The following is a 14,283-nucleotide window of genomic DNA, read 5'->3' on the forward strand; positions in this document are numbered from 1 at the left end:
AGCACTATTTTTGCATCTTGGGATGTTCTATAGCTTCTTACTTCACCTCAAATTTCCCCAAACAATTTAACAAATTTAAGCAGCTAACAGAAAAACAGAAGGTATTATTTATTGTATTATTTAACAAAGCAGGATTAATGACCTACTCTGATCACAATGTTGAGTTGCAGAAAAGTGTCTGCCTGTATTTTCAGTCCTTTTACTAGGCAAGTCAGTAATCCTACATGATAATTTGACATAAACTGTGTGCATATTGTTATGGGGATCTTCTGTTGAATAAAGCACAGAGTCAACAGATGGCTTTCTGTAGGTTTAATTCTTATGTTTGCAAACGGACCGACTGCACTCCTCAAGCATAAGATGCACAATGAGTACAGAGTAGAGAGTACCAAGTAATAGACTACAGGTTAAATGCAAAAGAAACAAGGTTACATTGGAAACGAAAAGGAAAACATCTTCTGGAGACTACACAATGGTGTAGCCTTGGGAGAAAATCGTCAGAGATTACACAGCTATGCAGCCCTGTATCAGCTCCTGTCCTTGTAGGGGCGAGGTACCCTGTCAGCTTACTGACGTGGAAAAGTACTAAGCATATGATATTTCATAAGTGGACAAGTACAACACAAATGGTCAAGATTATTAATAAATCACAATTATCATGAATCATACAAGAATTTCCAATACAATTTTCCCCTTTGAGCATTCTATGCTCACTAATTACCATTATTCAAATCACTATTATTCATTAACCTTAAGATTCAATTGGGATGATTCAAACAAGAGTACATTACCAAGTTGATTAAAAATAGCATTGAAAAATTAGTATGAAAATTGCTATTGAAGAATATCAAATCACCACATTCTCTTTTATTCTGATCATTAGCTCAAATTGTTATGAAAAATACAGTAAATCAGAGTTGATTTTCTTTTCTCATTAAATGCATCATTGTTTCTTTCAAATAATTTCAGTGTCATCAAACTAAAATAGTGGGATCCAGTCCAGAGACCCGTGAGAGAGGTCACTCTGAGACAGGTCCAGGAACTGTCCCACAGAGTTTCTAACTACAGAAGCAATCAAAGCTTTAATGCACAGAACAGCACAACAAATCAAAACAGCAATAACAACCCAGAAAACAAACATAAGTGTCAAAAGTTTCATTAGTGTCACTTTCCCATCCTCCCTTAGTCAGCCATGACCACAGGCTCCAGTGGTTGAAGTCAGAGTCTTGGCTTTTCTCTTCATGCAGCAAATCATTAAGATGTCTCATTGTGTGTGTATGTGTGCATTTCCACTTATCTGTTGTTTGGGGTGATTTGGTCTCTTGGTCTCTGCGTCAGAACCAGATGCATCCCTCACTGGCCCCGGCTGAACCGCTAGTCAATCTGCCTTGTCCTTGTTGTCCCCGTTGACAGGACACTCTTTGGCCCAGTGACCCATCCTGCCACACTTGAAGCAGGCATCTGAGCTTCCCCGGCCCCTTCCTCTTCCTCTGCCCCCACGTCCTCTCTCATCCAGGAACCTTTCTCTGGTTTGATGCCATTGATAAACGGTCTCGCAGGTCTCTCAAATCTACAGGCTGAGATTTTGCCCATGTCTAAACTAAGAGGGAAAGCTGCCCTGATCCTGTCACAGAGCTCAGCCACTGCCTTGCTGTACGCAGCATTGTCATCATTTTCCCAGGCTGCATCGGCCAGTCTGAGTTCTTCTGCTGGAAAGTCTCCAGCTACTTTGGACCACTTGTTCCCCATCTGGGTCATGAGTAGACGTTGCAGTTCAGTGGTTGTGGGTCTGAACTGTTGGCAAAAATTAGGAGCTGTTTCATATATTCTGCTCCCCCGTTTTTAACTAAGGGGAGTTGAGAAGCAGCTTCCTTCATGTTGTTGAATGTCCATGGTCTGCAAACCAAATGGGAGGTCCCGTCCCCTGCTGGCACCTGTGGTCATTGTTTGAGCTGAGGTGGTGGTGTAGCTGAGGCTGTGGTGGTTGAGTCAACAGATGGCTTTCTGTAGGTTTAATTCTTACGTTTGCAAACGGACCGACTGCACTCCTCAAGCATGAGATGCACAATGAGTACAGAGTAGAGAGTACCAAGTAATAGACCACAGGTTAAATGCAAAAGAAACAAGGTTACGTTGGAGATGAAAAGGAAAACATCTTCTGGAGACTACACAACAGTGCAGCTCTGAGAGAAAATCGTCAGAGATTACACAGCTATGCAGCCCTGTATCAGCTCCTGTCCTTGTAGGGGCGAGGTACCCTGTCAGCTTACTGACGTGGAAAAGTACTAAGCATATGATATTTCATAAGTGGACAAGTACAACACAAATGGTCAAGATTATTAATAAATCACAATTATCATGAATCATACAAGAATTTCCAATACAGTATACAGTGTTAATGTTTGTTTCCACTAATTGAAAGCTACCACACTGAACTGATTGGAAGATTATTCTATTAAGTACAGAGCCAGTCTCCTGTAATAGAAGATGTCTCTTCTTCACCTGTGTCAGTCATGTATTTCTCCTTTCATGTTTAGCAGGAATCTATACATCATGACCTGTCAAAAAGACAGAAATGGAGTGACTGAGTATATAAGAAGATGATAGAGCAAAGAACAAAGACCATTACACCAGTGTTGTTCTGACATCTGGGTCTAATAAGCTTAAAACCTATCTCCATTCTTGATTTCTTATTCAGTTACTGACTGATTTTAAAACAGAATTAATTGTTGATACTGGTTTTCTGACAGTATGAGTTGCTACAATGTGCTAGCTATGGAAATAAGTGTTTTAAAGTGAGGCGGTCTAGCTCAGTCTGCTACATGGGAAGTATCTGGTATTATAAATTTGCTTGGAAGTGAATGAGCTTCAAGTGTTTTCAATGTAATGGAAATGTATCTGACGTTACATAAAGGCATTGTCAACTTACTCATAGACCAACTTGACCCACTCTTTGTTCCCCTTTCCATTTGTCTGCAGACTTCCCTTTGCACTTGTCCACTATGTAGAGACAGATTGGGTCGTGGCATCCATCTCTCCCAATCCTCATTGAATACCCCTCTCACCCTATTACAACTAACCCACCTTTCCATACACCTTCTATATCTTTGCTTTGTTTTTGTTCTTTTCTCACATAGGAAAAGTGTGAGTAACGACTGAAAAGCTGAGGTTTTAAAGTCTTTGATGCAGAGTAACCTGCAGTTGTTCACAGATTATCTTGGATCAAGCCAGTTTACTGGCTGTAAGGACTGGAAAACCTATTAGGAATGCACCAAACAAAGCAAATAGATATAACAAGTTTTGGTCCACCCTTAGGAAACTTTGCTGCCAGAGAACATTGTGTATTTGAATCACCAGGGTCTTGCAAGTCTCTGCAGGCACAGGAGAAGTCTCACTGTGAAATGCACATTGCCCCGAGCCCAGACACACCATGTGCTAATGTGTGTTTCTAGGTTTTGTTGGCAGCATTTGCTCTCCACATGGGTTGACATTTCCCAACAGTTCCCACACGTACACCAACTGGGGCTGTCAGGGCTGACAGACTAGCAGATCCTCTTGATGCTGCAGTCAAATCAAACAATCTGCCTGATAAATGCCACCATTCAGCTCACTGCTCTAATCTACAATGAAAGGATGCTACTGTTGTACTTCATCACCAGAACATAATAACATGTTACAGGTATAAATTCTGACTTTAGTAGTTTATTCATTTAGATTTTCGTTGTTTGTGTTTGTTTGTGTGTGTGTGTGTGTGTGTGTGTGTGTGTGAGAAGCACTTTGTAACTGCATGTTTTAAAAAGTGCTACACAAATAAAACTTCTTAAGAATATTTCTCTCCCACTGTGTTGAAGATGTCTCCCTCCTCTGATTAGGAGGAACAGGAATAGGAGAAAAAGATTTCAGTATGACAACCAGCTGATGTGTATAGTGAGCAAAAGGCTAGGGTTGCTGGAGCATAAACTTCCCCAAATCTCATAGAGCAGGACAGAGCTGCTAACATTAGCCTACACCAAAGTGGCAGTATCCACGATGGGCTCCTACACAGAGGGAAAAGTTAAAGCAGGTAAACACACTTTAATTCATTCCTTACTTAGAAAAGAAGAAACTACAATTTTAACTCTTAAAATGCATGGAATACCTTTTAGTACAGCTTCATGCATATCACATGTGGAGCAGAGAAATCCAAAGCTTGACAGACCTAACTAAACTGTGAATGGGTCACATAGACATAGGACAAATTTTCCAAATAAGACAAGGCATCCTTGCTGAATCAGATGTCATTTACAACAATTGTGACATTTTTTAACAAAGCAATGAATTGGGTGATGTTTGTGTGGTTGTATTTGTTCCAAATGGAATTCTAAGTGATCTTTTTTTGTTGCTGTTTTATTTCCCCTGCAGTGTTTAAGGATGGAGATACTGGACAACATGGATGAGGAAGGAAAGGAGTTAGTGGGATCAGCCCTTATGAACATCAGCCTAGATGGCACCAGCAATGTCACCAACATTACGTTTTTCCCCTACTATCAGCACTCTCTGTATGTGGCTGCCAGCTACATCCTGGTCTACTTCTTCATCTTCCTGCTGTGTATGGTGGGAAACATCCTGGTGTGTCTAATTGTGCTGGAAAACCGTCGTATGCGTACCGTCACCAACCTCTTTATTCTCAACCTGGCTATCAGTGACCTACTGGTGGGCATCTTCTGCATCCCTACAACACTGGTGGATAACCTCATCACAGGTAATATCCTGTCATAATTCCTCACCTCTGCCTAAACTCCTTGCTGTCACCAATGTGCTGCAGGAGTGTCGATTCTCAAGAGTTGTTTGAAGGTACACTTCACCAGAGTGATGCCAGATGTTTTGGCTGGATGTCAACGTTTGACCAGCTGTAATACAATACTCGAATTGATTACTGCTAACGTAGTGACATCAGTCATGGTGGACAATACCCAGTTTTCATGAAGTGGACAGTATATGCCTTGGTGGTGGCCTTTCTTTTTAACTTTTCAACTTGTGCCAACCATAAAATGGCCTTACAGTGGGTGGTGCTTGGCCTATACACAAGGTTTCACACATGAAAAGTAAGAGTTTTACATTCTAAAAACTTGGCTCTACTTTGTTTTGTCTTAGCTCTTGTCTAAAGCTGGATTTACACCTGACAGAGTGGTATATGTTGGTGGTCACAGCAGATTTGCAATAGATACCTAAGGTGTATATTTTGATTAACAATTTATTGTTAATAGTTAAATATTTTAGGAGGTGCACATTAGGTACATCATAGCTGCAGTGGCTAACTGTGCGTGCTGTGTAGCTGTATCATAACTCCTTGGAGGGATGTCAAGAGGTGAAAAACAAGTGAACAAGGCAGCTGCTGGTCTACCACACCCATGTCCCAACAACCTGAATATGACTTGCTGGCTGCTGCCGTAAACAATATTCCCCACGGTGTACATAAAGTCTACATTCCCTGCTGGGATGACGAATGTGAAGATCTACTGCACCCATATGTAAGCACAAACCAGCGAAGACAGGGACAAAGTAGCAGATGATCTATTCTGCAGGATAAATGAGAAACTTAGGCAACAATGGTTCACACACTCCAGTGTCCCATCACTGCAAACTCTATTGCATCACTCCTGCTGAGTAATGGCCATTTCCCCACAGCTGACAAGGACTTCACCAGGTTAACATCAGTGAGAGTCCAGGAGCTTCCCAGCTGGCCATTCAACGCCTGAAGACTAGTAAGACACCAGGGATAGATGGCATCCACCCTGAGTACATTAAACACCAAGGCAAGAAGGCAACAAACTGGCTGTGCTCCTTCCTCTCTGAGTGTTCCCACCAAAGCTGCCAAAGATCTGGTGTTGTGCCAAGGTGATAGCCCTGCTGATGACAAACAAGCCACCTGATGACCCCATAGGATACCGGCCCATTGCATTGTTGTGCGTTGTATACAAGCTCCATCAACGTGAACTACACATGAAGCTTCTGGAGACCATCCCAGACAAGCACATGGTTAGATTCATAGTAGAGATGCTGTGCAACTGCAGCTTTTAGCTATTAACCAGCAATGGCCAAAGCAGGGTGAGAAAGTTCAAAAATCCTACAGGGCTCAGTGCTGGCACCCATGCTGTTCAACATTTATATTCCTGACCTGCCTATAACACAATCATGCGTATGGCTACGCAGACGACCTGACCAATCTACTCAGCAAGCCATACTGGGAAACAGTAGAAGAGGACCTCTCTGACACATGTAGATGCTGTCTTCATACCCGAAGAACTGGCACCTCTAGCTCAGTGTTGACCATGACCATGAAATTAACATCATGGTCCATAATGTCAGGCTAGCCCTCCTGCGCATACCTGGGTGTGAAGCTTGACAGAACACTGTCATTTAAACAACACCTGGTCAGTGTCAAGGCAAAGACAACTGCGTGTGCTGCACTGATACACCATCTAGCTAGCACCACATGGGGAGCCACAATGAAGACACTGCACATTTCTACTGAAGGCTTGGTGTTTTCAGCCACCGTGTACTGTGCTCCAGTCTGGTGGCGTAGCCCCCACTGGACACTGCAGTCAATGCTGCGAATGTGGGGATCCACTACAAACTGTTGAACACATAACAACCAGCTGCCCCAAGCACCAGCCACCAAATGGCAATTACCATTATTGGTCTCGACGATGAAACACTGGACTGGCTTGCCTCAATGGAGCTGAAGGTCTAAGGACATACGCCAGAAGAAGAAGAAGAGATAATCCATATTTTTCTTACTGTCAGCAAAACCCACTTGATGTTCGATCCTAGTATTGCCTTTACAGTCAATATCCTACTCCTCTGTGCCTTTGTTGTCGAACGGCTAATAAAATCACATCACTGAACCGCGCTAATACACTGTAACTTCTGTTGAGCCAATCCAACATACACTGCTGCTCTGAATACACAGAAGTGCATCAAATCCACTGCTGAAAAATACTCCTACTATTGATTAATGTTTGCTTGAAACCACAGTGCGCAACTAGGATTTTTTTCAGTTTCAAAGCAAGTGCCTATTTTTGTACCATTATTATACATATGTACTGTATTTGTATTGAATACCACCAGCCTTATCCATTGAGTACCCCATAATGTTATTTATGATAGTTTGAGTATCTCTCTCTGCTTCCCTGATGATGAACACTCAGAGCTTGCACATCTAGTCACAGGAAGGGAACCAGGAGAAATAGAGTGGCAGGCATTGCTGTATATTTTGAAACCAAGTAATTTATATAAAAATACTGGGTGTGATACGTCTCCCCCTACCCCTTCCTAGAATAACAGGTACCCAGGTTATGCTGGACAGTGCATAAACACTCCGACGCCTATCATTCACATATTCAAATGCAAACATTTATGTGTTTGCTCCTTTTTTGTATGCTGCATTTGAGGCATGAGAAGACATCACAGAGTTATTTAAGGGCTTCAAAAAAGTGACAAAATTGACATGTCTCTTCCTGACTCCTTTCTTTCTTTCAGGTCTCAGTCCCAAATCAGTGTGTGGAGCCGTAGTAATATTTTCACAAGGGAGAAGAACAAAATTTGAACCATAGGAGGCCACATCAGGTGCACAGTGTTCATTAGTAAGCACTGTCTCCCATAGCTCATTTTAACTGATATGAACTAAAAGGCCATGAATAAAGAAAAGAAATACACATAATATACAATATACATGGATACATAGACACATGCAATATTATTATAATAAAATGTATAGGTATCGGAGATTCACACTGCAAATGTAAACCATGGCATGGACACTTAAGAGCGTAATTCACATTCGCACATAGAAGAATAGGAATCAAGTGTTTAGAGAGGGATCAGGAGAAAATATTGTATGAAACCTTCTACAGATTTTAACCACTGATTGCTTTCAGTTGTGAGAAACAGAGGGGAATAGCAAACACCAGGGCTGTCCTCGAGTGTTTTGGGAAGACACAGCATACAGTCAACAAAATAATGTAATGGTGTCTAAAACCAGAAAAGAAAAAGAAAAAAAAAAACGCACTTCAGAGAAAATAAAAAGAAAAGCCTTTGTTTTCATACCATGCATTAAATGATACCATGAACCATGATAAATAACATGGAAAATAAAATGAACTAAATACTCTAGACTACACTTTATCTCAGTGTTGTCACCAGGATATAGATTTCCATCCACAACAAAGCAACTGTAATCGTTTGGTCAGTTAAAGGTTTAATTACCTGGGTTTTGTTCAGAGTGGAGGGTTGTGTAAAGTCGCTCTACCAGGGTGCTGTGTATGACTGGTTGCTCATTAAAGCATGTCTCTTTCCTATTACAGCATACCTTAAAATCAGAAAACTTAAGTTACCTCTGCTGTCAGTTACTACAGTAGTGTAATGTGATTAGTTATAGTAAAAATATTAATTTCAAAGTAAGCTACCCAACAGTATTGATGACTTTTCTGGAAATCCATTTATTTTAAGTGTGTTTCTGATCAGTCCAGCTGAACAGTGGGAGATAGACTGACTAATAAACAACACTGTGTTCCTGATTTGTCATGTGGCCTCCTATGGTTCAAATTTGCTTCTATTTCTCTCTGTGGAGGTGATGATGTGATTGAACTAGATGATTTATTACAGCTGTGGTGGGGCAGAAGTGCTGTAAAACCATCAGTGTCATTCCATCCACGGATGAAAGGCAGAGAGTCTAAATGCCACTTTATGTGCTGTTCTCCAGCTGCACTTGAGAAGAAAAAAGAAAATTCAGTAAATTAAGTCAAGAATTAGATATTGTATATGTGAACTTTTCTGATTTCCTTTGTAAATGATATTGCTTGATTCCCTTGTGATAAATTCAGTTTGGATGCAAAAAAAGGGAAAAAAGCAAAGTTCAGTTAGTTTGAGGAAAGAATTGTATAAGATCTATCAGATGTTCGTCAGATGAGCGATTAAAATATGCCACTGAATTTCATCAGCTGTAGGCAGGATCTAATGTTGCAGTCTAGATGGGTAGTGGGCCAGTCAGGCTTGAACAGCCTAATAACCTCACCTGCAAATGATGAGATCATTCATTTTAACTGAAAAATGACATAACATTTTACTTTACATTTGCCTGTATGATTCAGTTCAAATATGTGAACTGAATGTACGGCATGCCTCAATTCATCACATTGCTCAATATAAAACCAACATCAACCAACAATAACATGAAAGTGTTATTGTTGTTCTGATATTGAGCAATGTGATGAATCAGGCTGTACAACTGATGCATCCTGTCACATGATTGTCATTCTTTGTTAAACCCATTTATTTCTGGGTGAATTAAAGTTGAGATGTCAGTCTCAAACACTGTTGCCTTCTGATGACCTTTAGGTCAGTGTTAACTGAGGATTGGGGTGACAGTTTGATGCTAGGAATCTGCATCTGTCTCTAAATGTTTAAACAGCATCTCTGTCAGTTTCCTTTGTTTACTTTGTTACCTTTGTTACGTAGCTCTTAAATTACAGTTGGGGTATCTGTTTCATGAAATGTTCCTGTATTGGACCGGTTTTATGGTTACAAGACATGTTCTGCAGCTTTCTGTGTTTAGCACCATCAAGTCTTTTTGATGCAGTTTAGCCTGTAAATGTCTTAATGTTGACTTTTGTGTTCTGCTCCTTCAAATTCAGATTTATTAAGTTCACTGTGCACATTTTAGTATAGAGTACAAACAGCAGTAATTACACCAGAATGATCTTTCTATGTCTGTTCAACATTAAATTTTGAGCAATTAATGTCACATGTATATCTGGTTACTTTGTGAAAGCTTTGGTGACGTTTCACAAATACACCAATTTCACTTGTAGTGACAGAGAATATTCCACTCCTTCAGCTCTTGGGGGCGTTTCTAACATCTTTCAGCTCATTGATGCGTTGCAACTCAGTCTCACATATTTCATCGGCAGTGTTTCCAGCAGAAGCAGGCATCTATTTATAGTGAAAAAACTCACTGTGGATGACCTGCTCATTATCGAACAGCCAACAGAGTCAGTGACTATGTGTTCTGACATCATGGAGCATTTTGCAGCTAAAGAAAAGGATGTTGCCTATGTTGTTCTGTGTCTGCTGGATGTTTAAATATGTAACTGGTCCACCATGTAAGATATTAATATGTCATTGTGTTTACTGTTTACTACTCTGCCCACAAGTGGCCAAAAAACAGTTAATGCAGGTTTAACTTTGAGGAGCTACTTAAAAAATTTCAGATGTATATTTTCCAGTATATGTATTGTTTCAAACCTCCATGCTTAACACTCATACACACAAAACTGACACGACCACAGTAGCTTGTCAGTAATCTACCACTAAGTCCAATTCTCTGCATTTGCTGATGGGATAAAAGCACAGGTCTAGAGCCTCGAAAGGCAGTGAATTGATGTGACTACCAGAAGATCGGCAGGGTGAAGGTAGACTATACTTTGACGGTATGTATGCGTCATTTATGCCGTTAACCATAGGCTGTACCTGTAATTGGCCCCTGGAGATTTGCTGCTATTTCTGCACCATGGACAGCGTGACAACAGACACACATTCAGTACTTGCCTTGCAACAAATTGTGACCTGTGTGTATTCCTGGTTTTTACTTACTTACTTACTTACTTTAATACATTAGAAATATCAGAGAATTCAGGAATTGTGTGAAAAGTTTTATGTTAGCCACTCAGAAACAAACATGAAGCTGTCAACCTGAAGAATCTGGAGAGCAGTTGGACACACACACACACACACACACACACACACACACACAAACAGGAAGAATTTAGGACCATTTGCCCTACAAAAGTGCTTGAACTCAGCCATGTCCTGAGGACAGCTCTCCGAGCTCATTCCACAACACCTTTACTGGGTTATGGTCTGTACTCTGACTCTAAAAGGTGGATTTCTTTACACGTATGTCATTATGTTGTAGATTTACTTTGATGTTTAGGGTTATTGTTCTGTTGCATCATCCAACATCTGCTGAGCTTCAGCTAGTGCACCGCAACCTTGACGTTATCCTGTAAGATACCTTGATAAACTTGGGAATTCATTTCCTCCTTCATGATGGTGAGCTGTTCAGGCCTGGAGGCAGCAGATCAGCCCAAAGTCATGTTGTTCACTCCACTGTACTTCATTTTTGGGATTATGTTTTCAAGTCATTTGTTAGTTGTTGTTTTTTTTTATTTGTTTTTGTTAATTTTTTGATTCATTTGTCAAACTTCCTCTAGATTTGTTTTTCAATACTAGAGCATATTATTTACATACAGAAATGAGACAAATCTCTGTCTCATTGCACTTTGTGTGTCTAGCTATTAAATAACAGATAAGACAGATAAGCTGATGTTCCTTCAAGTGCCAAAACTAGAGGGTAACAAGTGTGTAGACAAAACCTAGATTCATTATTGTCACTTAACAAATCTGTAGACTGCCTAAAACACCTTCCTGCTACATTATAATCCCTATCACTGTAACAAGCTATGCATGAGTCAAAATTGAAGTACTCTGAAAATCCTCAAAGTGACAATAATTTCACTGCATTACCACTGAGCCTCTGGTCTGAGGACTACTCTGTTGAACAGTTGTCATTTTTTCAACAGGTTGGCCCTTTTCCAACACTGTCTGCAAGATGAGCGGCTTTGTGCAAGGCGTGTCTGTATCTGCATCAGTCTTCACTCTGGTGGCCATTGCTGTGGAAAGGTTAGTCAATGCTGTGGTCTGATACCATATATCAGTTAGAACTGGATGCTAAGATCAGTGGCAATGCTTTTCTTGTCTACAACAGGTTTCGCTGTATAGTGTACCCTCTACAACCCAAGCCGACTATACTTGTTGCCAAGGCAGCCATCGTCTTAATCTGGGTGCTAGCAGTGGTGATCATGTGCCCTGCTGCAGTAGCACTGACTGTAGAGAAAGTTCCTTTCCACTATATGGTGCACAATGACGACTTCAACCACACATTCCCCCTGTACACCTGCTATGAAAATTTTGACAACCCTCAGATGAGAAAGGTCTACACGGCGGTTCTGTTTGCTCACATCTACCTGGTGCCCCTCACTGTCATCACCCTGATGTACGGAAGCATCGGAGTCAAACTGTGTTCCTCTGTGGTTGCAAACAGAGAGCCGCAGCTGGCCAATGCAGTCCAGGTGGGAGGTAGAAGGGGTGGTCAGCCAATGATATCACAGAAAAAGATCAAGGTGATTAAGATGCTCATCCTGGTAGCTTTGCTTTTTATGCTGTCCTGGTTGCCACTCTGGACCCTAATGATGATGACGGACTATGCAGGCTTGGACAGGGACCAGCTGGACCTTCTGACCAGCTACATCTTCCCTTTTGCCCACTGGCTGGCTTTCTCCAACTCCAGCGTTAACCCCATCATCTACGGTTACTACAATGAAAACTTTAGGAGGGGTTTCCAGGCGGTGTGCAAGTCCAGGCCCTTCTGTTGCCTTGGGCAGTGCCAGTTATGGAGGAAGATTTCGAGGGTGGGCGGGAAAGGAAGATCTGTGCAAGCACCTACTGATTTCAGAGTTGCCACTAGCAACCACAACCACCTTGTCTTGGGGGTGAGAAATCGAGTCCATAATGACAACAAGTTGACTGACACAGCAGAGATGAACAGGAGTGCAAGGGTGGGGTGTGTGATGGTCCACTCAGAGAGTCTTTCTGATAGAGGGTTAGAAATGGCAGTTGTGCCTAAGACAGGCAGTAATGGTGACAAGTCAGAGAGGGTTAGTTCTATGGCAGTTTCAGTGTATCAGGCGTGGGATAACTAAATCATACTGCTACCCAGAAATGAACCAAACAAAGCCATAATATGTTTTATTATAGTCTCAAGGAAGAGGCAACTATTAATTTTCTGATAATATAATTGTAATGTCTTAGCCTGAACATGATAATTGTTCAGGTTAAGACATTACTGGTTTCAGGCATCAATTTTAGATTGGCGTACACAATCAAGGGAGGCAGTTAGTCATTACTGCTCTCCCTGTCAGCAAGACGACCAGCTGAGCATGTGCATCAATTTGCTCAGTGTGAGGAGCCACAGAGAATAGGCCGTAGAAGCACCACAATAATATAAGCATTCACACATAATGTCCAGTCAGTATTTACATTACAATTTTTGATGTTTGTCAGGTCAGTGAAGTCAGTGAAAATACAAACAAATATATTGAGACTTTTTAAGCTGATCAATCATTTTGTGATTAACTTTAATTTGACTCACAATTTTATTCACCATCATATAACCACACCATCATCATATTACATATAACTGAGTAAAGCAATTATGCTTGTACTTGTCAGAAATCATTGCATTAGCACAGGATGTTTGAGGTTAAAAATTAATTTGGGAAAAATAAAAATATACATTACATATACAGTGTCAATGAGACCATTCTCGAATGCTCATTCAAAAGTGTCAGTCATCACATAAAACTCTCTTGCTTTATTGTAACCTGTCTCACAGATTCCAGGAAATAGGCACTTAAACTTCCTAGAAAAACTGCATAACCAGAAGTGGCCTCATGCCACATTAATGAGTGCAGCCAGTGTTTTTCCTGTATTTTCAGCTCCTCCTCTCTATCCATAACAAAAACTCCACTAACCCGTAAAGTGATACCATTTCACAGACATGTCATTTGTAATTTCAACTGCCATGCCTTCTTTACCCAACTCATAACTACAATACAACTGTCCACCCTAGATTAGTTCTGTGCAGGTAAGTTTGTAACTTTATTCTAGTTGATGCCTCTATGGCAAAATCATTTGATAGATACTGTACTATAAGACATCCAGCAGTCACAAAACTGTGCCTTTAAACAATAACAAAAAAATCTACCTCCATAACATTTCAAACATAATTTATTGAAGACATCATTGGATAATTGGTCAGCTACCTCAATTTCTAGCAGACTACACACTGAATAACCTCTACCTGGATAAATGTTCATTTTATTAAAATAACATACTGCCATAACACCTTTAAAACATTCAAGTGGTACAAAATACAAAGAAAAAGCACATATTTGATTTAATAATCCCAAACTAATGTGCTACAATCCCAGAGAGTCCTTTTAAATAATTACAAATAAGATTGCACTCAGTAACATGTTACTGTGTCTGAGCTTTATGAGCATGGGCTTGTGCCAGTGACTTACCCTTAACCTTAGTGGTGGCTGAGATTTCAAGATGGCACCCGCAAGACAAAATGAGCTAAAGGCTGGGATATGCCTGAGAAGAAGCAGCTCCCATTACATG

The 14,283-nt window shown here is 40.7% G+C and overlaps 1 protein-coding gene across 1 annotated transcript; it reads left to right on the forward strand.

Annotated features, from left to right (window-relative positions):
• Positions 1-4,410: 4,410 nt before the first annotated feature.
• npffr1l2 (neuropeptide FF receptor 1 like 2) lies at positions 4,411-12,800 on the forward strand. The gene is made up of 3 exons (XM_018668369.2): positions 4,411-4,741; positions 11,622-11,721; positions 11,807-12,800. Exons 1-3 carry the CDS (start codon positions 4,411-4,413, stop codon positions 12,798-12,800), a joined length of 1,425 nt encoding a protein of 474 aa, XP_018523885.1.
• The last annotated feature ends 1,483 nt before the right edge of the window (positions 12,801-14,283 follow it).

Source organism: Lates calcarifer, linkage group LG13 (genome assembly GCF_001640805.2).
Source record: "Lates calcarifer isolate ASB-BC8 linkage group LG13, TLL_Latcal_v3, whole genome shotgun sequence".
Lineage (NCBI taxonomy): Eukaryota > Metazoa > Chordata > Actinopteri > Centropomidae > Lates > Lates calcarifer.